The 23070-nt window shown below is 39.6% G+C and overlaps 1 protein-coding gene across 13 annotated transcripts in view; it reads left to right on the top strand.

Annotated features, from left to right (window-relative positions):
- The first annotated feature begins 52 nt into the window (after positions 1 to 52).
- The window catches only part of LOC119157766, a 121114-nt gene continuing 98096 nt past the window's right edge, over positions 53 to 23070 (top strand). For 10 of the 13 annotated variants that reach the window (XR_005107646.1, XR_005107645.1, XR_005107652.1 and 7 more), the window contains exons 1-4: positions 53 to 317; positions 2334 to 2425; positions 3261 to 3421; positions 4536 to 4644. Coding sequence is in view for 1 of the 13 variants with exons in the window: in XM_037409005.1 (XP_037264902.1) it covers positions 3397 to 3421; positions 4536 to 4644 (134 nt within the window). In the remaining 12 variants the exon portion in view is untranslated. Of the gene's footprint in view, positions 318 to 372; positions 693 to 2333; positions 2426 to 3260; positions 3422 to 4535; positions 4645 to 23070 lie in introns of those variants that run through there. The other 3 variants (XR_005107651.1, XR_005107648.1, XR_005107654.1) reach the window with 3 other exon arrangements.

The following is a 23070-nucleotide window of genomic DNA, read 5'->3' as shown; positions in this document are numbered from 1 at the left end:
CTCCTTCCTCAGGATTGGGCGGGAGCGCCATCGATATGAGGCGGGGCGGGAGAAGGACTTGGCGGTCTCGTTCGAACGGCAGCGTGCGTGGTCTGGGGCTTTGGCCGCTGCCGCCGCCACCACCTCTTCACCCCGCCCCACCACAGCACACCACACTGCGCCTCTGGCGACTCCGGCCGCTCTGGGAGCCCGGGACGGCCCTCTGGGCTGGCGGGGCCGTGCGCGTTTGCAGAGGGTCGGTGACGGCCGCTGAGCCCGGCCTCTGAGCCCCGCCGCTGAGGGGAGGGCGAGCGCGCTGTGCCCTTCATGCAGCCCAGGTAAGGGCTGGCGGACCCCTCCCCGCTGTAAGGCTGCCCTCTTGCCTGGCTTCTCCCGGGGAGGCGGGAGGGAGGCGAAGTGATAGTCCCGAGCCTTCGCTGCCCGGGCGCCGTGCCCTCTGGCCGTGCCCTGCCTGCAGGCCGCTCTGTCGCCATTCTGAGAAAGGAGATGGCGGTCTCGTCGCTGCGCGCTGCCTTGGCAAGGAAGAGAAGCCCTGCGTTGCCAGGCACCTGGAAAAATCCAGCACTTGCCAAACTGTGTAACAGGTTAATGCCTAGGAGGATTCTGTCCAGCCAAGGCTTTTTATGAACTATTCGTTGGCAAGTAATTTGGCTGCCAGGACCTCTGGTAGTGGGCTGACGAGACGAAGCTGGGTAAGCAGCTGTAGTCATCGCTGAGGTGCTAACTCGTTTTAGCAGCTGGGTGCAAAACTATTTAGGCACGCTGTGCTGTAAAGGGATTGGAAACTATGATCTGCTCTGTTTCCTTGGTGAAAAGTGGGATCAAATGTATCAATGTAGTTTCTATGAAATGTATGCTAAACTTGTTAATAAAGGAGATTTAAACTGAAACACCAAGCTGTTAAAAGCTGAAGTGCAAAACGAGATGGGTTCCTGTTTATATTGGTCCTCTTTGACCAACAGTTCAAGACCTTAGTTTATTTTTACACTGCTGAAGAGATACAGAAGCAGGGAGTTGCTTCTACTGAATAGAACTCTAGAAAAAAGTGATGCTTACTACTCAAGAAGCTAAATACACAGTTCACTAACTTTTAGCAATATTGCTTATGCCCAGGAAGTGCTCCTAGCCTTGCTGTTTCCATTTAACTGAAATGAGAAGCAAAATGTCTATCTTTAGCATTGGGGAGATCGGGATGCCATTGAACATCAGCTGGTTTTGTTTCTAAACGGAAACTAGATGCAGTTGTGCTTTAGAAATGCTTGCATTCAAGAATGAAAAGTTGTTTGCATCCTGAAACGCTGTGTGCCAGGTCAGAACACAGCTCCTGAACACAGGCACAGGGGGAGTGACTTGGTAGTCTGATTCTTTGCACCCTGGGGACAGGAACAGCAGCTCTCCTATCTTGCCACAATGTTTATTACACAGAATTTAGTGTAGATCAGCAAGAAATTAGTTGCTATTGCAGAATGCAATTATTTTTTTTAGTTTGTGTATGTCAGGTAACCTAGCAAACTCTTAGGTTTGTTTTTTTTAAAACCAAAACATGTACTTGAGTATGTGTTTACTCTCTTGACTACTACAACCACGAAGGAGCAACTCCAAACTCTTTGGTATGTGATGATGAGGAATCGATCCCTATTAACTGTGAAACTTGTGTAGTTTGCTTCAGAGAGCATTTGTATTCCCGTTATATTGCCTTCCCAAAAATATTCTGGTCTTTATTTTACTTTTATAAGTTACGTGGCTTAAAACTAGGTAAGAAATACCAGTAAATGATTAGACAGGCTTGACAAGTATACCAAGAGAAGCCCAAGCCCACGTAGCAGGCAGAGGCTCTGCTACTGGCAGTAGCGTGCTGCTCCCCACTAGCCTTCTTCCATGGCTGGCACTGGGGTGTCAGAGCCCCTGTGTCACAGATCTGCAGTTGCGAGCAGTCCTCATCTTCACGTTTCCTGTGATTTTGCAACTTGGCTCTTAAAATAACCTTCACCAGCATGTGATGCGTATTTGAACACAGTCTACTCAGTTTCGTGATCAGTGTGTGTGGGTTGTGTCTCATTCTGACCAGATTTTGGTCTGAATTGTCAGTTGAACCATCTAGCAAAGTCATGCTCTTTGTGGGTGACCTGCTAATTCTCTGGGGATAATTCTTTCTGTCTGACTGGATGGTTAATAATGAATACAGGACAGATATAAACACGGTTGGCTTTGTGGTATTCTGTCTAAGATAATGGCATCTCCTGTAGCATAAACTCTTTTGATTGAATTGAGTTTATGTATGCTTAAAGATTGTGTAAAAGGAAAAAATACTAACTTTGAGTTTTAAATTCTAGGTGTGACTGAGAAGACTTACAGCAGCTGTCTCATAATTGGAAGTCATAGGGACAATGGCTGCTTTGTTTCTGCTGAATTCAGAACTGAATAGGTAAGAGATGAGTAGCACCTTAAACTTTTCTTAATTGTAATTAATTTCATTCCAGCTTTTGCTTTTAGAACCTCAAATTTTTTGTCCCCTCTTTCTAGCTGGTTTTCCTTTCTTTGGTTTACGTTTCTGCCTTATGTTTTAATCAGGAATTGTTTTTTCATTCACTTATACTGGTGGCTCAGATAACCTTTCAAAAGTAGCTGAGAGGATCTTGGTATCATCCGTAAGTATTTCAGAGAGTGAAATAAGGTTCTGCTGCTGCCACTGCTCATTTAACACTGATAACTAAATCCCATAAATATTCTCGTACTCTTAATGTGAAAACCCTTGAAGGTGGGTTGAACAGAAATCATTCCCTTTCTTGTTGATATTTGTAACTAAAATAAAGCTATAAAGTGCTGCTGAATGCATCCAGAGAGTCCATGCTTGCCTTCCATTCAAGCAGAGCAAATGCAATCACCAGTGCTCTTACCCTTTTTGAAGGGCTAGAGCACTTGAAAGGAATTGAATGATTTGTAGACAGATTCTGTCCCAGGCCTCAGAGTGTTAGGAAAGGGCAGGTGGTTTTTTTCCCATTTCTGAAAATCAAAACCATTATGTGCAATTCAGCCACCTTTGATTCCTCAGTTGGTGTTGATTTGGGGGTAAGTATGATCACTGGTCAGCAAAACTAATCGGAAAACCTGACTTCATGATAGAATCCCACTTTAAAAAGCCAGAATATTCATTGTATTTGTAAGAGGTATTTCTTGGGGAAAATGTGGGTTACAGTGAAAATAACTCTGGTGGAAGTGATGAAAAGTTCAGCTTAATTTTTGGATTGCTTCCCTTGTAGATATTAGGGTGAAGTAGAGCTGGGGAAAATGGAAGAAACTCTGCCTTATTAGAAGCATAAAAACTAGTGACTGTATCTTGGCCAGTGCTGCCGATTTTCCAGTAAGCTGTCTGCTGTACGGAGGTGTATAACCCTAATGGCTTGTTGTATGCCATTAAAAGGTATTGTACACTCATAAAAGAATGACATTTTGATCAATGCTGTTAAAAGAATTACTGTCTTGACACAGAAAAGCTTTCCTGCTGCAAGTTTAAAAATATGCCTTTAAAAGCTTTTTATTGAATACCTTTGCATCCCTCAGAAATGTGCTATTTTGGCACAGGGCTGCTCTGAAGTATTCCATGTTGTAACTTAAATGCAAGACCTTCTGTTTACCATCAGAAGGGAGTGAGGTGAGGCAGGTGTATTCACTTTACTGCCATGGGGACAAAAGAAAAAGCACCTTGAGCTACTTGTATACGGTCTAAAAATAACTCATTTCTAGAGTCCAAAATCATTTGAAAGCTATTTGGTTTTGGTTTGCCATTGATTCCTCTCTGTCCCACCAGCTTTGTTTGAGTGTCCCTTTGGACTTTGAAGCTGTATATTGATGTTGGAGGGAGGCAGGTGGCAGATAGGAAAACCACAAATGTCTTCATTGTAGCTGGTTCCTAATTCACAGGCAGGTGGGCTGTGTTGAGAGAAACTTGTTTTGGAAATGTCTAGGTGGTCCTGTTGTGGTAATACTTCTTGTAGCAGAAATCTCCCCTTAGTGTTATTAAAAGATCTTGTATCAGATCTATTGTTTAATCACAGCTGCTGAAGTAATGTTGTACCTGGCATGATCACGGCTGGAATTACACCTAAACTGTTCAATGCAGTTCAGCTGCAATTGTTGCTGACAGCTACTGTCAGGTGGGAACCTGAGGAATATCCTGGCAATGGGCCTGGCTGCTGATGGAGGTCACGTCTCTGTCCCTGGCTCAGCATTTCTAACAGGCTTTGTTATGTCTGACCAGTTTAAACACAAGTGTTAAAAGCCCTGGTTTGGGATTCAGGAGGCACATAATACCTCAGCTCTGTGATGCTCCTTGCACATCCTTGTGCATTTCATATGTTCCTTGGAGTTTTTGTGTTTCAGGTCTTCAGTTTAACTGTGCGTGATACACTAAGTGCAACTATATAAAGATGGAGGGATTAGCTGAAAGCATGGTAGGACAGTTTTTGATACAGAGAGGTTCTAGGCAACTTTTTCTGAGGCTTCTTTCTTCCCCTCTCTCTGTATTTATGATCAAGACAAAAAAGTGGATGTTCTGGATGGATTTGGTATGCCTCCTTTCCTGCTGTGGGACTGTCAGCAGCTGAGTGGGCTCCAAGAGTGCTTGCTAAGTGGGTTTTGTAACAGGTGAGTAAGATCATAGCATTATGTGGTATTTCTATACATCAGATGAAAAAAGCTGTGAAACTTCATGGTGGAATTTCATTGCTGGAGGAAGTAAAACATTTAATTGTACCATATGTAAGTAGCTCCTCTTAAGTACAGCTTTTCAAGAGACGGTATTTCTTTCAGGAAAAGGAAATACTAATACTCTGCATTATCTGCAAAGGCCTTTTGTACCTTACAAAAGCAAAAAGTAGGAGAACCTGAATGTATGTTATTGGCATGTGAGGATGTTACTCGGAGAACTATGATTAGGGTTAAGATGCATGCTGTCATAACTGGTTCCTAATTGCCTTTCAGGTGCTTAAGTTTTGTCCAATTTAACCTTCAAGGAAGGCCTGAGAAGCCCAAATACTTGCTTACCTCTGTTTCAGTTAAACTTTTGGTAGCTTTCTAGGGGAGGGTTTTATTTGTTTGTTTTTAAATATGTGAGTTTATACAGAAGTTCAGCTGTACCCACTCTTGAGTTTTGTTATAATGGTGTGGGAAAGAGGTTAATAGCAGCAAGAGCAGAGGCTGACACACGGCACAGAATTTGAATGTTTTAAGTGCTTGGTAGCTTGAGGAGCTTACTCTGAGGTGCTAACAGTAACTTGAAATGTATGAAAGGACACAAGGAATTTATTTTTTTTTGTTTATTGTATCCTGCAACATATAGTTTCCCACCAATGGTTCCAGCTTATTTTCCCATCTTGGGCCACAATTGAACCAATTGGCACTGTAGTAGCCTTTGTGTTTAAAAAGGAAAATATGCTGCATATCCTACTGGCAGTAGCTTCTTAGATGATTACTTTTTTATTTCTGAAGTCCTGCCACCTTCTTCAGGAGACACTATGCATTTATGCCTTTAGCTCAGTCATTCTATGTGCTTTCGCTTTATGGTTTAGCTCAGTCTCCAACCACACAAAATAGTATGTTATTTAACTATTTGTTTCTTGCAGTGTGTTTTGTTTTGTGTTTTCTCCTGAGGTTCTGATTTGCATCTAGATGCTATGGAGAAAAGTGGAAGAAATTGGAACCTCACAGAGTAACTATTTCCCCCTTATATTTGCTTGTCCTCAGTTGAAGAGGGAGAGAGGACAGAGCCCATCATACTCATGCTCTTGATTGTAACCTACGTCAGCCTCCCAGGTCCTCTTGCCTTCTGTACATCATGTGGCTCTTTCTGCCACCAGCTGTTGTCTGCTGTTTTCTGACTAAGCCTCACTTGTGTAATTTTAGCTTTGGAGGAAATTTGAAAGCAAAATTATCTCCATAGTCCTATTTACTCACAGTATCTCACTGAAGCTCCCTACAAATGTTTTTCTACAATGACCTTTTAGAATACCTGCTTTCAGGGTAGGCTTCTAACCTGTCAGTGTGGCTTAGGCATGTTTTCTTACGTTTAGCTATATTAAAAACTATGATCTTTGCTTGACTCTTCTTTACCAGGCAAACTAAATGGCTTTCTATCACTGATCCTTGGTTTTTATCACTCTAATCTGCAAATTTCTTCAGTAATCATCTTGTGCTTTTTTCAGAGCATAGACAAAACTGCTGAATAACATAGGGTCAAGCTCTTGAAGGTGGGATAAAAGAAACCATTCTCTTTTCTGTTGATATTTAATTGATATAAGCTGGAAACATTTATTTAGTGTTTGGCCTCATCTGCAATTACATTTTGAGGCCTATCAGTTTCTAGCCTACTTGATGTGTCATGTTGATTTTGAGTTTCTTAATCAAATGTCATTCTGCATCAAGTCAGCTGCCTCACAAAAATCTGATATCTCTGTGTTAGTATCAATAAACTTATAATTAAAAATCAAGCTAGTCCAAGAATATATTCCCTGAAAACTCACATTGTTAATCTATTATCCTTTCCTTTTCTTTCTAGGTAGAGTCTTGTGTTGGCTATTCTGTTACTTTGAAGTCAGTGTCAGACAGACATGACTATAGTTACTCAAGTCACCAGATTAAAAAAAACCACAACAAACCACAAACAAAAAACTGTTATTGTTTCTCTCTGTCCTGTCAAATATTAAGTGCTTTCCAAAGGATACTAAAAATGAGCATTAATGGTCCAAACGGCTCTTCAGACAAGCTCTTTTCTTCTAATCACCATGGAAATTGAAACCTAGATCTTAACTCATTCCCATTTGACCTAGTTCAAGCTACTCACTTAATTTATAAATGTCCTAGCAGAGCCATATGACTTCCTGTGGGACTTCAGCTCGCATTAATCCTTTATCAGTATGATGTTTCCTAGAGGTCCTCTGCTTAATAGGTCAGATTGACAGCATTAAATGGTTGATTTTGACCTTGAAGGCCTTGTCACTGGTTTTGGCATCTGTGGATAGATAAAGGTGGGATAGAAGCTGAGGGTCTAAGTCTCTTTGGGCTATTATTTTAGCTGAGCTATGTTGCTTTGGTTTACAATTGATTAATATTTTGATGTTAATCTCTGCAGCTGTAAAATATAGAAATACAACAAACTTTTACAGCTAAAACCAAATCTATAGAAATTGATCATGCAAGTAAAGTGTTGCAATCAATCTATCTAGCATAGAGACTAGTTGTTTGATGCCAATATCTAGATCATATAGTTCTTAGATGTCTGATTGATTGAATTGCTTTAAGAGAACTGGTGGGAGTAGATCTTTGGGCAATAGAGGAAGGTAATCCGCTTTTTTGTATAATGACTTTCAAAATCAAACTTTTGTGTTGTCAGTTTATGGCTGACTTCCTGTTGGCAAATAAATAAAGCATGTACTTTTGTGCACTTTATATGCATAAGACAAGTGTAAGGAGAATAAAATGAGAACAATAATGGAGTGCTATGTGTTAGAGTAAAATGGTGTCCCTTCATGGCAACATTTATGAAAAAAAAATGTTAACTGGAGGATAAGTTGGATGATGGATACCTGTTGAATGTCTCTTGGGAATAAACAGATCAATAAAAACAGTAAGACGAGACAAGGAAGGTATGTGTTTTAGTACTTGCTGAAGTCATGAAAAACGCCTTTATACTTGTGGAAAGGGCATATCCTGAAATCTGGAAAGCACTTGCAGAGTTTTTCATATATTGTACTAAAGTTTTTGAGGAGTAAATCAACAAGTAGCTCAAAGTCGGGGTTTGCTTTTAAGTCTAGAACTTTGATTGCGGTAAATTTTCTTGTTATGGGACTTGCCTGAGGAATAGTATGCACGGGAATGCTTTACTGAATCACGTACTGAAAAAAGATATAGCTCATTATGCTTTCCTTGTACTTTTAGAAATGGAGTTTGTAGGATGTTTTCTTTGTAGCTCTAGTGTTTGGGCTATAGGGATTTCAAATCTTTTGGAGGAAAAAAAAGATAGCTTCAAATTCACTTCAGAGTCTGATATTTGTTTTATTAGTGGAAATTTTTGTCTCTTGTGTTTTCCCCATTCTAGATAACCTTTTCTTGTCATCTAAGAAATTAATTTCTTTGCTGGAATCATTGCAAGTAAACTTGATAGCAGGAGTGCTGTTATTGAGGCAGCTTACACAGTGATTTGCGAAGTACAGCCTCTTCATATAATGTGAAGCAGAAGTTGATTTATTGACCACTACTGGGATTTCAGGAATCTGTTGAACTACCTGTTTTTTATCTTTCTCTCATAAAATTCACTATTGAATGTCTTTTTTTTTTTTTTTTTTTTTCCCCTGGTACCCTCTTGGAAAGAATTCTTTGATATGCAGTCATACAATAAGGGCAATCATTCTGTTTGCTACTTGTTTCTGTTGTGTAGAGTTTGGCTTTTTAGTAAAGTGTATATAGGGTCATTTAATGTAGTTTACGTGACATAACTCTTAAAGATTTTTTCTAAAATACTTTCCCATGTGAGGAGGACACTCATACTTACCTAGGCTGTGAAAATACTGGCTCTCTAGGAGTCCTGCCAGTCCTTTTCATAGAACATATTTCAGTTAGAGCAAAACATCACAGAAAAGCCAACTCTACTGTGAATGCACTATTGCTTATGTTGAGTACATCTCTGTAAAATATAATCTGCTACTTTTTTGGAACATAAGAAAATATATAAGTATATAATTTGATTAGTTTTTGCTATTTGCTGTATATTCGTCATGCTTTTTTACAACTCTCTGCAAACGCTCTTCTCTAAAGTAGGGTGTATGTTAGGAATGAAAACTGGTCTCTTGCTGATTGGTAATCTGTAAAAACATAGTTTTAAAAATAGAGTCCGAGTAAAAAATATACAAAGTGGATTATTGATTCTCAGGGATGAAGAGAGAATGCTTTCTCTTGAGTCCTTTCTGTTGCTTTAGATTTTTATACTAATATCTGGCGGCTTGGGGGGTGGTGGTGTTTATTTGATTAACAGACACTAATGGAGAAATTGTCTTATCTCTAGTTCACCTGCTGGATTTCTGACAACTCTTCCTAGCCACTACTGCATACAGGAGACCAGAGCTGATGTGCTTGGGGATGGCAAATGGAGTATTTACGGGTTATGGTATTATGGTAGTAAAGGCCTCAACATTAAGTGTATTAGTCTTCTGAGAGTTGTGTAACTTGCTGCGTGATGTCTGACCACATAATACTACTGCCTGGAACTGAGGTGTCTGTCATTAAAATGTCCACAGTGCTACTATAGGCATTAAAAGTGAAGACTCAAGTTGATGCGGAAGAGAACAGTTATTAGAATGGGTTAGATAATTACAACCAGCTAAAGGGGAAGGCATTGTGTTTGAATTCAAATGCTATACCCACAACTGTAACATCTGCTAGCCAAATGCTTAGGTGGGCCAAACCCATCCAATTATGTACTATGGTAAAAAGACCTTATTTTTATTGTTATTTACACAGAAATTTAATTCATGAAAGGAACAGAATCAGTGTTTTCCAGACTCTCTCCTTATGTTTGCCTTAATCTTGTATTTATTTCAGGAAAACGTCTTGGTATTTCTTATTGACTGCTGGATTGGGATTGATTCTTACCTGATTTGACTAGTCCCAGAATAATAGACATTTTTGCTGTCAGTTGCAGATCAGCAAGACTCAAAGGGGTGTGGAAAACTTGCTATTCAGAAAAAGATTTCTGCCAGGTTGTATGGTATGATTATTGTCCACATGGGCAGCTTATTTTTATTTCCAAAACATTTTCTTCCATTTATAATCTAGATGGAAACTCAGATCTCTGAAGGTGAAAAGCTAGGACATCAATCTGCCTTCACAACTCAGCTTCTTGTTAAGTATTGAACTTCCATCTGCATGCTTAGCTGTTCCAGTCAGAGCCCCAAACTCTGTAGTTTTTCACTAATGCTTTGTCAGAGCGCTGTCCTCTTCAGAGAGATTGAAATGAGTAATAGTCTTTCGACACTATTGGCAAGTGGCTTTCACGGTCCATGGCAGATCTAATGAACTACAGCTGCCTGGTTGGAAAATCCTGCTTTTGATTGTCTGAAAGGACTTCTGAAGTCTCTGCTTGGATTCACAGACTTTCTTAGGATTTTTTTTCCTCTTTGAGAAGTAGATGGAAAAAACACCTTGGAAATTCCTTCATAGTATACATTCATCAACAATATACATCAGGCTTATAACATGGTGCCTTTGCACAGGAAACACTGCAAAGTTTGTACACACTACAGACATGCTTGAAAATGGGAATAGTGAAACATGCTTAACTAGTGAGGAAAGCAGGTGTATAAATAAACTTCCATGCTCTCAACAAAGTTCTCCCATGAACAGATATTTAATAATTCTTTTCATCAGGTACAATACTGCAGGTGCCTTTTTTGATGGTTGGTACATGCACAAACAGAAGAGGTGGTACCATCTGACAGGAATGCAGTACATATGGCTGCATCTTCAAAAGTTCAGGATCTGTCAGTGGGCCAGATTTTCAATGCGGCCTGGCAACCAACATGCATCCACTATGCAGGGTTAATTTGAAAATCTGGCTCTTATTTTGGTGTCTTAATGAGCCCTGGGTTGTGTTTTGTCAGGGGTGTTTTGGTGGTTGGGTTGGGTGGTGTGTTTGATGTTGGGGGTTTTTCTTGAGAAACTGGTCAAGAATGTGACTATTATTTTTGTTGATATGAATATCTTTCCTATTCTGTGTGAAAGATGGGGCAGGAAACAATTATACATACTTAACCATAAAAGTTTGTGGTGAGGAGAATTTTTTTTTCATTCTACTCCCACCTTCTTTGCATCCTCATCTATATGAATGTTTATTCTGCCTGCCAGCTGAAAAGCTTTCCTTCCAAATTTTGGAAGATGGATTGTAACTTGCCTGTGATTTGTAGTACAGTTTGAATTATATTACACTCCAGCTTTATTTTTGGACTGAATAATCATAGTTTCATTTAACTGGGGCTAGACTGGTGAGTTTTGCAAACACTAGTAGATGCTGATCCTTATAGTAGAAAATGGTATTAGTATACTTCTATTTCCTACTTATTCTTCAGTTTCATATCCACTTTCCATTTTGTTCCTATTTACACAACTCTTCTTACTCACTTTGACTTATTCTCTACATTAGGGGTATCAGCTAGCCTGAACTGTTGTCCTTTTGAACTGAAGTTTTGAGAGTGCAGGATCAAATGCTAGCAATACTCTTCTCCAGCCAGTGAGTGACAATGTTATGAATTAACATGTGGGTTTTTTTTTTAAAAAAACATATTACTAAGACTTCTGTGTACTTGGAAATTTGGATGTGAAATGCTAACAAAATGATCTCATTAGAAATTGAGTCTCACTTCTAGTGCAGAAAACATTTTATCTTACTCCCTTGATATTCCTGTTTGTAGTAGTTTTGACGTGCATTATTAAAAATAATACTGCAAAGCACCTTTGTTTGGGTAATGTAATGAAACCATAGTAAATGGCTGAGTGTTTGTGGCTTTCCTGTTGAACAAGGAAAAACTGTGGGGTGACTGCCTTTGCAATTTGGAAGGAGAATTTCTTATCCAGCTGATGGCTACTGGAAGATGCCACACCAGGTGCAGAACAAGTCTGCGTTAATTTTTATGCTACTTCAAAGACCTAAACGTAAAAGTTAGGTTCCTGACTCGGAAATGTAAGCACCCAAGGGCTGCTTAAGGCTATCACCTGTGAGAAGTCATTCTCATGAATGATGATGCTGCCATAATGGTTTGGTTGGGAAACGTTAGCATGTGCAGTCTAAACGCACACAGGTATGTGAATCTGAAAGGTGTATTTTTTCAGTCTGCAGTGTCATACATGACTTGTTATGGGAGATTACTTTTTTGTTGTCTACCTGCTCCCATTTTGTGTGTAGTAGCAGGGGTGTGAGAAGCAGATCTGTCATGTGATTGTAGAATGGTTTTGGCAGAAGAGTTCTTTTGGAGGGCAGCTGGTACAACCCCCTGCTCAGAGCAGTGCTACTGATGTTACATTGGGCAACTTCTCCTTAGTTCCGAAGTAACTCTACAGCTGAAGATTGTATAACCTCCCCAAGTAACCTGTTCCACTCTGACCACGCTCACTGAAGAATTTTTCCTTGTCCATAGCTGAAATTTCCTTGGCTATAATTTTCTTCTGTTTCCTCTTGTTCTTTCTCTGAGCAGCTCTAAGAAGAGCCTGTCTTCTCTCTAACTGCCCAGTAGGTAGTTGCAGACAGCAATTAGGTTGCCCTTTAGCCTCATCTCCTTCAGGCTGAACAGACCCGTTTCTCTCAGCCTCTCCTTACACATTGCCTTCCTTTGCAGCAGTGAGCACAGGCAGCTGAGGGCATTGGAAGCATCGCAGCCTTTGCTGCTGAGGAAGTGCTGGTGGGAATAACTTGAGATCTGCAGACCTCCATCTTTTAGCTCATGGCTAGGAGTGCAGGAAGGGAGTCGCTGGTAGTAGAGCAGTCCTCTGTTCCCTTCAGACCTTCTCCATCACAGGACAAGGCACCCACCGTGCCCAACTTGCAGCAGTCCTGTACCTTGAAGGGGCATGGACTGATGAATTGCTGGAAGATTCCTGCTAGAAGCATTGGGTACTACCTGGTGGCAGACAGTGTGTCTCTTGCTTACCTGAAAGTGGAAACCCAGAATTTTGTGGTTTCAATGTTAAAAATAGAACATCACTGGAACTTGCCAGGGAAAAGAATGTCAGTGGAAATGGGTATTAATTCACAGCATTAAAGCTTAGATCAGTACAAGCCCTAGCACTGAAATGACAGGGCTGATGTGGGTGTGATGGGCTTCTGCTGTGCGTTTGTGATGGGGTTGTTTGTGCTATGCCTTTAATGTTACAGGTAAAATTTTTAATGTGTATGTCTCAGGTATATGGTCTCACCTTTCGTGTCTCCTATCTGAAAAAATACATTTGTTTCTTGTCCCCCTTTCCCTTTCTTTTCAATCATCTTTTGTCTGCCAAGCAGTTATCCAAAGAGGAAACTGAGCCCAAAATGGTGAGTGAGTGAAAGACTATGCCATGCATCTCTGTGGCTCAGACACCACGATGCAGCTTCTCCACTCTGTCTTTAATTAAACTTGGGTTTTTCTGTTGTTGTAGCTGGAAGCAGTGTGCTGACACAACTCACTCTTGTATAGAACAGATTAAAATGTCAATGTTTTAATGTTCTCATCTGTGGGAAAAAGAAAATAGTTGGGTGTTTTATTTATAACTTTAAAAGACTACTATGGAAAAGGTTTACTTGTGCAAGATGGAAGAGCACAATTAAAGGTACAGAGTCCCACTTAATGTTAAGAGCCTGTAAAGGACTGAGAAAATTGAAAGGATGAAATCTCTTCAGGAAATAGGCTTCACTGGGGCATCACAGTTTAAAACAAATATAAATTTACTGTATTTTTTATTATTTTGGTCTGCTTTCTTTCCATTTGTGGCGTGGTGTACATGCATGCATCTCTGAGCTAATGGACCAAAAGGTTGAATGTGTTTGAGCAGAAAAATAATGAAGGTGCCTGAAAAGAATGGTCAAAGGTCAATGTCGTACTTGATGCTGTGTGATATCCTTCTGGAGAGGGAAGCTATATTTCCTACAGAAGAAATAGTCACATGAGAATAAAATTACAATTTGTGTCTTCTGCAGATTTGCTCCTTTGGCAGCTTGAGAAGTAACAATGAAACTGATTTGGAGGTATAGATTATAACTCCACTGTGCAGGAGATAGCTAACTGGTTCTGGGATAGCAGTGGTACAGTATGATACCATGCAGAAATATGTGCTCAAGCCCTTGAACAGTACAGCTCAGCCAGCGCTGCTTTGGACAGGCCATTAACCTATTTATCAGGAGTCTTGATCACTTAATGCTGCAATGAATCTGTTTGTGGATTAATAGGGGCTTAGTTTTCAGGTTTACTAGTCAGGCCCATTTTGATATTTCAAAATACTGTCCCTTATAGGGACCAGTCACTAGTGTCTTCTGTTCTTTTTATCTTGGTGATTTATCCTTTTTGCCTATGGAAGTGATGACTTTATCACAGAGTAATCAGGTAAATTTAGAAGACTGTCTGCTGGACTGGGGTTAAACTGACAGCTGTAACTGCCTACTTTGGAAAGAATGCTGCTTTTCTTCAGAAAGTGACTCCCAGACCTTATTTAGAGACTTGCTTAATTTGGGCTGTCCTCTGGGTTAACATCTGTGGAATCTGTATTTCTCTGGCAGTTGTGTCTCCCTTGCATGTAAATTACAGATGCTCACCAATGCCCTTTGAGCCCTTTCTTTCCAAAGAGGGGAGAAGAAAGAAATAATCCATTTTAAATAAGGGCAATAAAAAGGCTCCCATTGAACACCTATGCTAAAAGAGGAGTGCTGCATGTCTTTTCCCTTCAGTTACTTTCTCTCTTTCTCACTTATATTTGAATCCATCTCTTACAGCCTTGCTGCTGTGGGATCAATTTGTTGGCAAGAGTTATTCAAACATTAGCAGAATGCATGTTCTTACTGTTCTTGTTGGACTTGGGTGTTGAAGCCAACAATAACAGCTCTCGTGTGGGAACTGATGCTGGGTATTTGAGTCAAACTGTTCTTGGTGGTCTGTACTTTACTACAGTGAAAAAATGTAAGAGGTTTCTTTTCCCATAGTGTTCATTTGTGTTCCCATCGTTCATTCTTTATACAATCACTGTGCCTGTGGACAGTTGAAATAAATACTTTGAATAAATTATGTGGTTTACTTTCAGCTTTTGCTTTGTGTGCTTTTTGTAGGTTTGGGGTTTTTCACTCCATGGCTTGATTACCCGATCCTCTTAATTGTCATAGGTATGTGGTGGGGTTTGGTTTTTATCACACACAACCACCACCCCCCCCCCAAGGTAAAATCTGACTGTGGGGACATTTTCTAGGACAAATAAGCTTTAAGAGCAAACAAAGAGTACCTGTAGAATGCCCTGAGAGCTGGGAGTATTACATGGTATTTCAGCCTGAGCTGTGCCGAGGCCAACAGCATTGAGAAGATGCTACAATCTCAGCCAGCTTCTCCCCTCATAGAAATCAGACTATGCTTTTCCAGGAAAATGTTGGGCTATTGAAGCATTTAGTGCTGTGCTTTGTAATACCCATCCAAGTATTCAGTAACCACCACAAATTCCTTGCTGGTTGTGCTTTGTTGCTTAAGTGAAAGTCCAGAATGCAGGGATACTTGCGGGAGCTGAATGGTTTGAAGCTTTCTGTAATTTTTCCTGTTACCCTCAGGGCTCTCTGAAAAAATTACCTCTTTGTAGAGTCTTTGGGATATGATGCAGTCCCAGATCAGACATTTCTCTATTAAATAAGAAGTATGATAAGCCTAAAAGCATTGAATTTGGTATTTCGAATCTCTAGAGGCCAATCCCAGTGTGTATCTATTTGGGCTAATTTACTGAACTAGTTAGTTTCTTCTCCTGCGTAACAACCATTCCACCCCCAGCATTATTGAAGTTAGTTTTGCCTCTCTGGCTGCCAGGAATAACTTTACTTTGCATGGATAATTAACTGGATTGAGTAACAGAGAGGAAAAAAAATTATTTCCACACAGTGGTAATAATAAATCTGTTACTACTTTTGGCTCTCCATGTTATTACCATAGTTGGGTATGTCTTAATGAGGAAGTGGCTTCTTTTTACTAAGTTCAAATACCAGCAAGGAGCCTGCATCTCGCACATGAGTCTGGGTGTGTGAGAGCAGAAGGGCAGACGGTGGGATCTTTTTTTAACTAGACAGTCATTCCTGCACACAAATAAGATGTTTCTGGTTTTTGGGGTTTTTTTTCTGCAAGCTGTAAATTTCCAGTCTTTGCCACAAGGTAAAACTAGGGATTTCTGATTGTATCAGAATCAAAGCTTTTCTGAGATGGAAATCTTTCTAATAATTTCTTAAAACTTTTTTTAAGTATTGAAGAATAGGCTTAATGTTTGGCTGTTCAGGAATTCTGAAACTGACCCTTTCCTGTAGGGATATTTGGAGCACGCAAATCTGTTCTCTCCGAAATGCACAAAATAACTGTCTGGGGATGGTAGACCTGTGGAACTTACCACAGGAATTGCCTCTTGAGGGAAGGAAAAACCTGTGGCTCAGATATGAAGTATGATATGCTCATGAGTGCAATAATTCTTTCTCATGACAGCTTACCTGATACTCTTTTGATCTTTTTCCGAATCCTCTTCCTCCTTTTCCTGTTTATTTTCATCACCTATATTTTGTCCAATGTTCTGGAGCCTTGTTTTCCCTTAACCCAAGAAGGGATGAACTTGTGTTCTTTATAGCCTGTTGATAACTGCTGAGAGCGTTTTTTGCTTGGTTTTGTCTGAGAGGTGATGGGGAAGTGGTTGAACCTTTCTCAATAACCAGAAGGCAGCAACCTGTCATCTCCTGGTGGCTTGAAGGTAAATGTTTGGACTGTATGCAGCTCATCTATATGGTGAGGTTGGTCCAGCTTAACAGCTCATACCTGATTTGGGGTGCCAAAAGATGACCCTTTGGGCAGGGCACAGTGTTATGGCTTAGTGGACTGTAAGTCTGGGACTCCTCTGTGGTCCTGGGCACTTGCAGTCCCAGTGCCTTTTCTGTAAACTAGGGCTGAGTGTTTTGCCAAATATCTGACATCTTGAATTAATGTATTTGCTAACTTCTGTGTGCATTGCTGTTATTGTTCTGTGAAAATGTACCAAACAGTAATTTTGCCTAGTTGCCCTTCAGCTGATTCCTGTCATTGTCATTGTAGCAGTGAACCTTTGAAGATCCTTGAAAAGGGAAAGTGACACAGTTTAAAGATTAGTTTGAGGAAGCTCTGGCATAAGGGGCAGCACAATGGAAAGCTAAAAGCATCTGGGGAAGAAATGGGTAAACTTCTCTGGTGGTAGTGAAAATAAGGGGGGTTGTTTATCTTTGCTTATGCCTGTTAACATTTCCTTCTGCTGGTCTAGCTTATGTCCTACTACTTAATTTTCTCTGTGCCTAATCCATCTCTGCTGTTTCTTTTCCATCATCCTCTCACCATGTAAACCACATTAATCATTGGCCTGTCTGCTCCTGCAAAAAATAAAGTGCAAAAATTGTCAGCTGTATTTAGTACTGTTAAATGGGTGGAGTTTTTAAAGGAAGGGAGGAATATGTAACTATAGAATTAGAGCTGCAAAAGTTTGAAGGTTGTAAAACCAATCACTGAATTCAGAAAAGATGAAAGGAAACTGAGAAAATAATTTAAACAGTTCTTGGTGAAAAGTATACTTTGCCAAAAATACTTTCATTTTATTGAATCATTCAAGTGTGGGGAGGAAAAAAAAAAAGTCAGAAAAATAAGAACTTATCAATGCCCATCCTCTGTTTTTGAAAAAAAGAATTTGACTTTTTTTGGAAGCATTTCTGTGTAAACAATTATTTAAGAACTAAATTTTATTTCAGTTATCAAAAACCAGTTGTTTTGGGTTTGGTTTTTTCAGGGTTGTTTTTTGTTTGTTTTTTGGTCTCCTGAGTTGAAATTTTGAACTTGCAGTTTTACTCAAGCAATGGATAATTTTTTAGCACAATATTAAGTTTATTTGTAAAGTCTTAATTCATTCCTTTAAGATACATTATGGTATGAGTTCAGCTAGTTTTTTTTACAAGGGGTGTGTGACAGAACAGAGATTAAATATGTTTTTTAGGGTTTCTAGCCCAATGCTTTGTGTTAGGAAAAACTTTCACCTTAGTGCTGTAAGCTGAATTAGAAGTTTTGCACAACAATGTGATGTATATGACCGAAGAAAACAAATTGGGGTAGGATGGGGAACTTTGAAGTGTTTCTGAACTTTTAATACTAGATTTTGCAACCTTATTGACCTCTTATTGTGGGCTGCTGCTCATTTTTCAGGTGAAAATCAGAAATTCAGGGTTCTGCCATTCTACCCCCACTCCACCTCTGTTTAGCCCAGTAAGGGTCATGAATGGAGTTTTAACCCAACCCTGTTTTGACTGAGCTTCTAGGTACAACTAAATGTAAGAATGTACAGTTCATCTTCTCTGCAGAGCAGCCACAGTGAGATAAAGATGATGAAGTGAATGTAACAGACTCTATTTTAAATGGGTGTTGTTATAACACAAGAGAATGCTTGAATTGAGACTCATTTGTTTTCTCTGTGGTGAACAAAGTGGTGTGGTCTAGCAAGTGCAAGATGGATTAGAGAAGTGCATGGATATGGTGTAAGAGTCTACAGATGCATATAGTTAAGTCTTCTGCTTGCTGCATTTTTATTTGGCTTCTGATGCAGGTTAGAGCTAATTTTGCCTAAATAGCACTTGCTGAAGTGCTTGTGAAGGGTATTTGAGGTGTGCCAGTATAAGACATAAAGGCTATTTTGAGATGCACCAAACAATGAGTATCAGTCAGTAGGAAATCTGCCATTTTCTATCCCAGCTGGAATGTGATGTTTTGATGTCAGAAGTCTTTAAAATTGACAAAGGTGGTGTTGATAATGGAAAAGTTATAAGCATAAATTTCTTGGTACCAAGTCTGTTATCTATGCTGTTGATATGTCTAAAACCTATGCCTGCTTTCCATAAGAAAGGAAAATATGAAAAATATTAAATTGATGTGAAATACTGTAAGTCTAAGAAGCATTCTTAAACCATGTCCTGGGTGTCCATGGAAGGAAGAGATGATTAAAGCTGCAATACAACAGATTCTCTGCCTTAAAGTGAGCTGGGAGGAGAAAACCAATACCAAAGAATGTTCTGAATGCTGAAGGTAAGTCATTGCACCTGTGTCTTCAATGTAACACTGACTATTCATATTAGTTTAAAAAATATTGAAAAAAGTTTCGTGTAAGGAGAGGTAAATCATGGAAATTACGTTCTTACTAGATTAAGAAAGCAAATGGGGAAACTAAAATGAAGGACTGCATGAGAAAATGGAATTTACTAAAGGAAAATAGGAGGTCTGGAGCAGTATGGGAGGGACAGGGCAGGTTTTGTCACTCCTCTCAGCCAGCTCTGGTCTGGACTGGTCACATGGAAAACAGGGTGAATCTGGACTCAGTCCACAACTGTTGTGGCTAGCAAAACACATAGACATTCTAGATGAGGTATACTTAAGAATCTTTGTGCTTTAAATATAACATATGAAACTCTCAATTACTTTGAATCTTGTTTCTGGCTCTGTAATTGGAAGTCTGACCTTCTTGACTCTGTATAAATCTGTATCCTATTTTTAGCCATTAAGCTATCTTGTGTCTGAGATGAGTACAGATAGCAGTGACAAACTTGGGGTATTTGTATCTTTCTGAAGATAATAAATACAAATAAATCTGTAGAGGAGAAATAAATCAAGGAGAAACTTATATGCTGAGATAAAGGGGACTTATGGCTTGCAAAGTGTCTCACATCAAGCTGTAGAAATAAGTCCAAAATCCGATACCATTAAGTGCAAGATTGGAGAACACAAATTGGCATCCTTTCCGTATGGGGTAGGCACCAGAGGGACAACTTCCAGCTCTGGTCACTTCCTTCAATTGTCACAACCTTTTAGTCGATGTTTTGCATTTACTGGAAGATTTTGGTTCTGTATTCTGTAGTCAGTGGGGATGACTGGTGTTTGTTTCCATAGGCAGAATTAGCAATTTCAGATGTGGAATGGATGCATTGTTAGCTCTAGCTGATCCCCTCCCAGTGAGGGGGGAGCGTAAGTCAAAGAGTGCATGTGCAATTTCACAGGTCTTCTGCAGGCTGATGAATAGTTTTGCTGCATCTGCAATACTTGCAGTAGATGCAGTTGTCCCTCTGTGACTTACCCATTAAACAGAAGTCTGGAGGTGATTAGTCATTTGGTCTGGGTCCTCTCTTCCATGCAGTATTGCTCCTTTTCATGACTGCATCTCTTGCAGTGTGTTTTACATGCTAATAGTGTTCAGCTTTGCCTCATCATCGTCAGCTGGCTGGTGAAATGAAAGTGTTGGTGACAGTATGAGAACTAGACAAGCCTAGGATAATACTGATAGATTGGAAGAAGCTTATACCAAGATCTCAAAGGGAGCAGGACAAGCTGCTTGTAACATAAGTTCTTAATTTATTTTTCGTTAGCTTTTATTCTGCTTCTGGGTACTTAACAGCTATGGCCTGTGTGCTGGCTTCCCATCTGTTCAAAATGAGACAAATGGAATTGTATAGTTGCTTTCATATGTAGACCGCAGTTCAGTTACTCACTTCAGGACTAGACAATTGAAATGAGCTGTAGATTGACCAACATCTTGAGGCCATCTGAAGAACATCTGGAAACAGAGGCGAATTCAGCCCAATTATTTAAGAGTTGAATTTGACACACCCTGGTTTTCTTCACGTAGGACTCTAGGGAATACTCTATATAACACTTTAGCATTTGTGGGAGCATTTGTATACACCTGTGATTCTAGCAATCTTGTCTAGGCTTATTCAGGGAAAGGGCTGATTTTATTTTTTATAATTATATTTTTAAAAAGCTGGCTCCCTTTTCTATGCTATTCTTTCTGCATTTTCAGCATTGATCTGAATGTATGGTTGCAAAACCTAGAAAACTGTTTAAATGCTGAACCTAAACATAAACCAACCGTACAGAGTCCTTTTCCTTTCTGAGTTTATTTATCCATTTGCCTAGTTTCCAGATGGGCTGCAGCATGGTGTCATTAATGTACAAAACCCTAAATATGGGAGATGTCATCACATGCCAGGCTTCAATCTTTATCCGCCCATCATTATAATTCAGATGTGCCTGTGCTTAGAAGAAGGGATAGGGAATATAGCTAATAATTCTCTTTTTGTAAGTGTGGAAAAATAGTGAGATTTGGCCCTGCAATGAAAATGTTACTGTCTGGGGTTAATTTAGGTCCTTAATTATGGCTAAACTGGTACAAGAGTTAAGGGAGGAGTGCTGGACAACTTGCCTGTTTTCTTCCTTTGTTAGAAAGCTAACTCTGTTATTACATTTCCTACCAAAGGAAACAAACTTTGTGTCAGGGATGTAATTAAAAACAAACCCAACAACAACAAATTAACTCTATCCCAGCCAAAACCAGGACACCCAATAAAATGACAAATGCTTTCCCTGAATTACCCTCCAAGAAATTAAAAATACATTGCTGATAATACAGGATCTTCCAACTAGCTAAACTACCAGTTGGAAAAGTTTCCGTTGTTGATAGAGTGCAGTCTTTGGCAATGAAAAGTGGTTTGTCATTCTTTGCACTTTTCCTGCGTAAACCCTCTCTGAAGAATGGAGCTACTTGCCATCATGTATTTTTCCAAAATGTCTGTTACAGGTGTACCATGTTCTCCCATCTTTGTTACTACTAATCTTTAAAAATACAGTTTAGAATGTTCTTGATATGTTAACAAAGAATAGGAAAATGATGCATTTTGTTTAAAATCAAAATGCAGAACTAAGTGCATTTAGGAAAATCAGGACTAAAACTGGGCAGTATTGTTGCCCCTAGTATCTCTCTGCACAGATGAGCAATAGAAGTGTGGTTAGCACTAGCAAGTCTGCAGCGTAGATGGGTTTAGCATGTATGTATGATGCATCACCCAATTTAGGGCTGGGGCTGTGAAAATTGAACGACAATTTCCATCTATACTACAGTCTGTCAAGAGGTAGACATGGAGATTGGTGGTAGTCTGAAATGAGGTAAATGTCTACAAATAATTTTCAGCTGCAGATGTAGCATGTAATGTACATTTGTATATTAAACCTTATAAGTGGGGGCAAAAAGCAAATATGACTGAAACTAAACAAATCTCTAAACACTTCAAATCTACTGTGAAGATTTCTAGGTTTCAGTAGCACAAGAACTACAAGTTCTGCTGCTTTTCTTAGTGTCTGCATAAAATTGTAATGTAGTGACTAAATGGTGTGGTTTAGGGTGAGCAGAGTAAAGCTGATAAACCAGCATGTAATGATGTTTGAGCAGTGCTGTGTGTCCCTTCAACAAAATTGCTTTTAAAGAGTAGGAGAGCTTTATCTGTCTTGGGTTTACTTTTTTAAACTATGAAATAAAGTATTTAAGAGAATTTCTCCTGGAAAAAATAATTAAAAAAACCAAAACCTGGAGACTTTGTAAGTGACAATGTGTACAGTACTAAAAGCAGGTAAAAACCTGTATCTGTGTGGAGAACAGTCTCTTTGCCCTCTCTTTTTCTGATTGTACATCCTTACAAATTTTGGAGCAACACAGATTTGCAAAACCCTATTTATTAAAGTTTAGTCTGCCAATACATTTCCTTTTATGACTTTTTGACTGCCTCCTTTTAGTAATCATCCAAAGATCACAGGTCAATAATCTACTGACACAGTCAAATGCCTTCTGTTATATTTAGGCACTTGTTTACATGTAACCTGAGGATTTTTGAAAACTTGTTGACACTGTAGGGTGACTCAAAGAGGACAACAGTAGACACTTACAGACCTGTTTCCCTGTCCTGGATGCTGTAGAAGAGTGGACAGGAGAGGCTACAGCTGTGACATAATTGTGTACTTTTTGATGTTCTGCTTTGGCTAGCTGTTCCTGGATGACACTGTAAGAGTGGCTGGTGCAGTATATGCAAAATATGAGGGCCCAAAGGCCAGCTCTAAAACACTCTTAATCTAACTAAAGATGTGGATGCTTGCTGAAGATCGTCTAACTGACCTCAAGAGATTAATTTCTTTATTCGCTGTAGCTTAATGCTGTACAGGGGAACAGGTACTTCATCTTCTGATTTAGGACAAATTCAGACCTGAGTGCCATTTTTATTTTTTTTTTTTGCAAGCTTCTGCTTTCGAACAGTGGCTTTTGCTTTCCAACAGTGGCTTGTGTCTTGCTGGCAATGAGGCACGCTGACTGCTTTTATGAAAGGCCAATTCTAAATTGTTTAGATTAGTCTAGAGAGTAATACCCTGTAGGATGTTCTGAGACTGGGAAGATTGGTGTCCTCTGCTGTGTTCCACTCTGTGCCATGGAAGAACACAACCTAATTATTTAGGAACA

This window comes from Falco rusticolus, chromosome 15, assembly GCF_015220075.1.
Source record: "Falco rusticolus isolate bFalRus1 chromosome 15, bFalRus1.pri, whole genome shotgun sequence".
In the NCBI taxonomy this organism is placed as follows: Eukaryota; Metazoa; Chordata; class Aves; order Falconiformes; family Falconidae; genus Falco; species Falco rusticolus.
The sequence above is the reverse complement of the archived record's forward strand: the minus strand, read 5'-3'. Positions and strand labels throughout refer to the sequence as shown.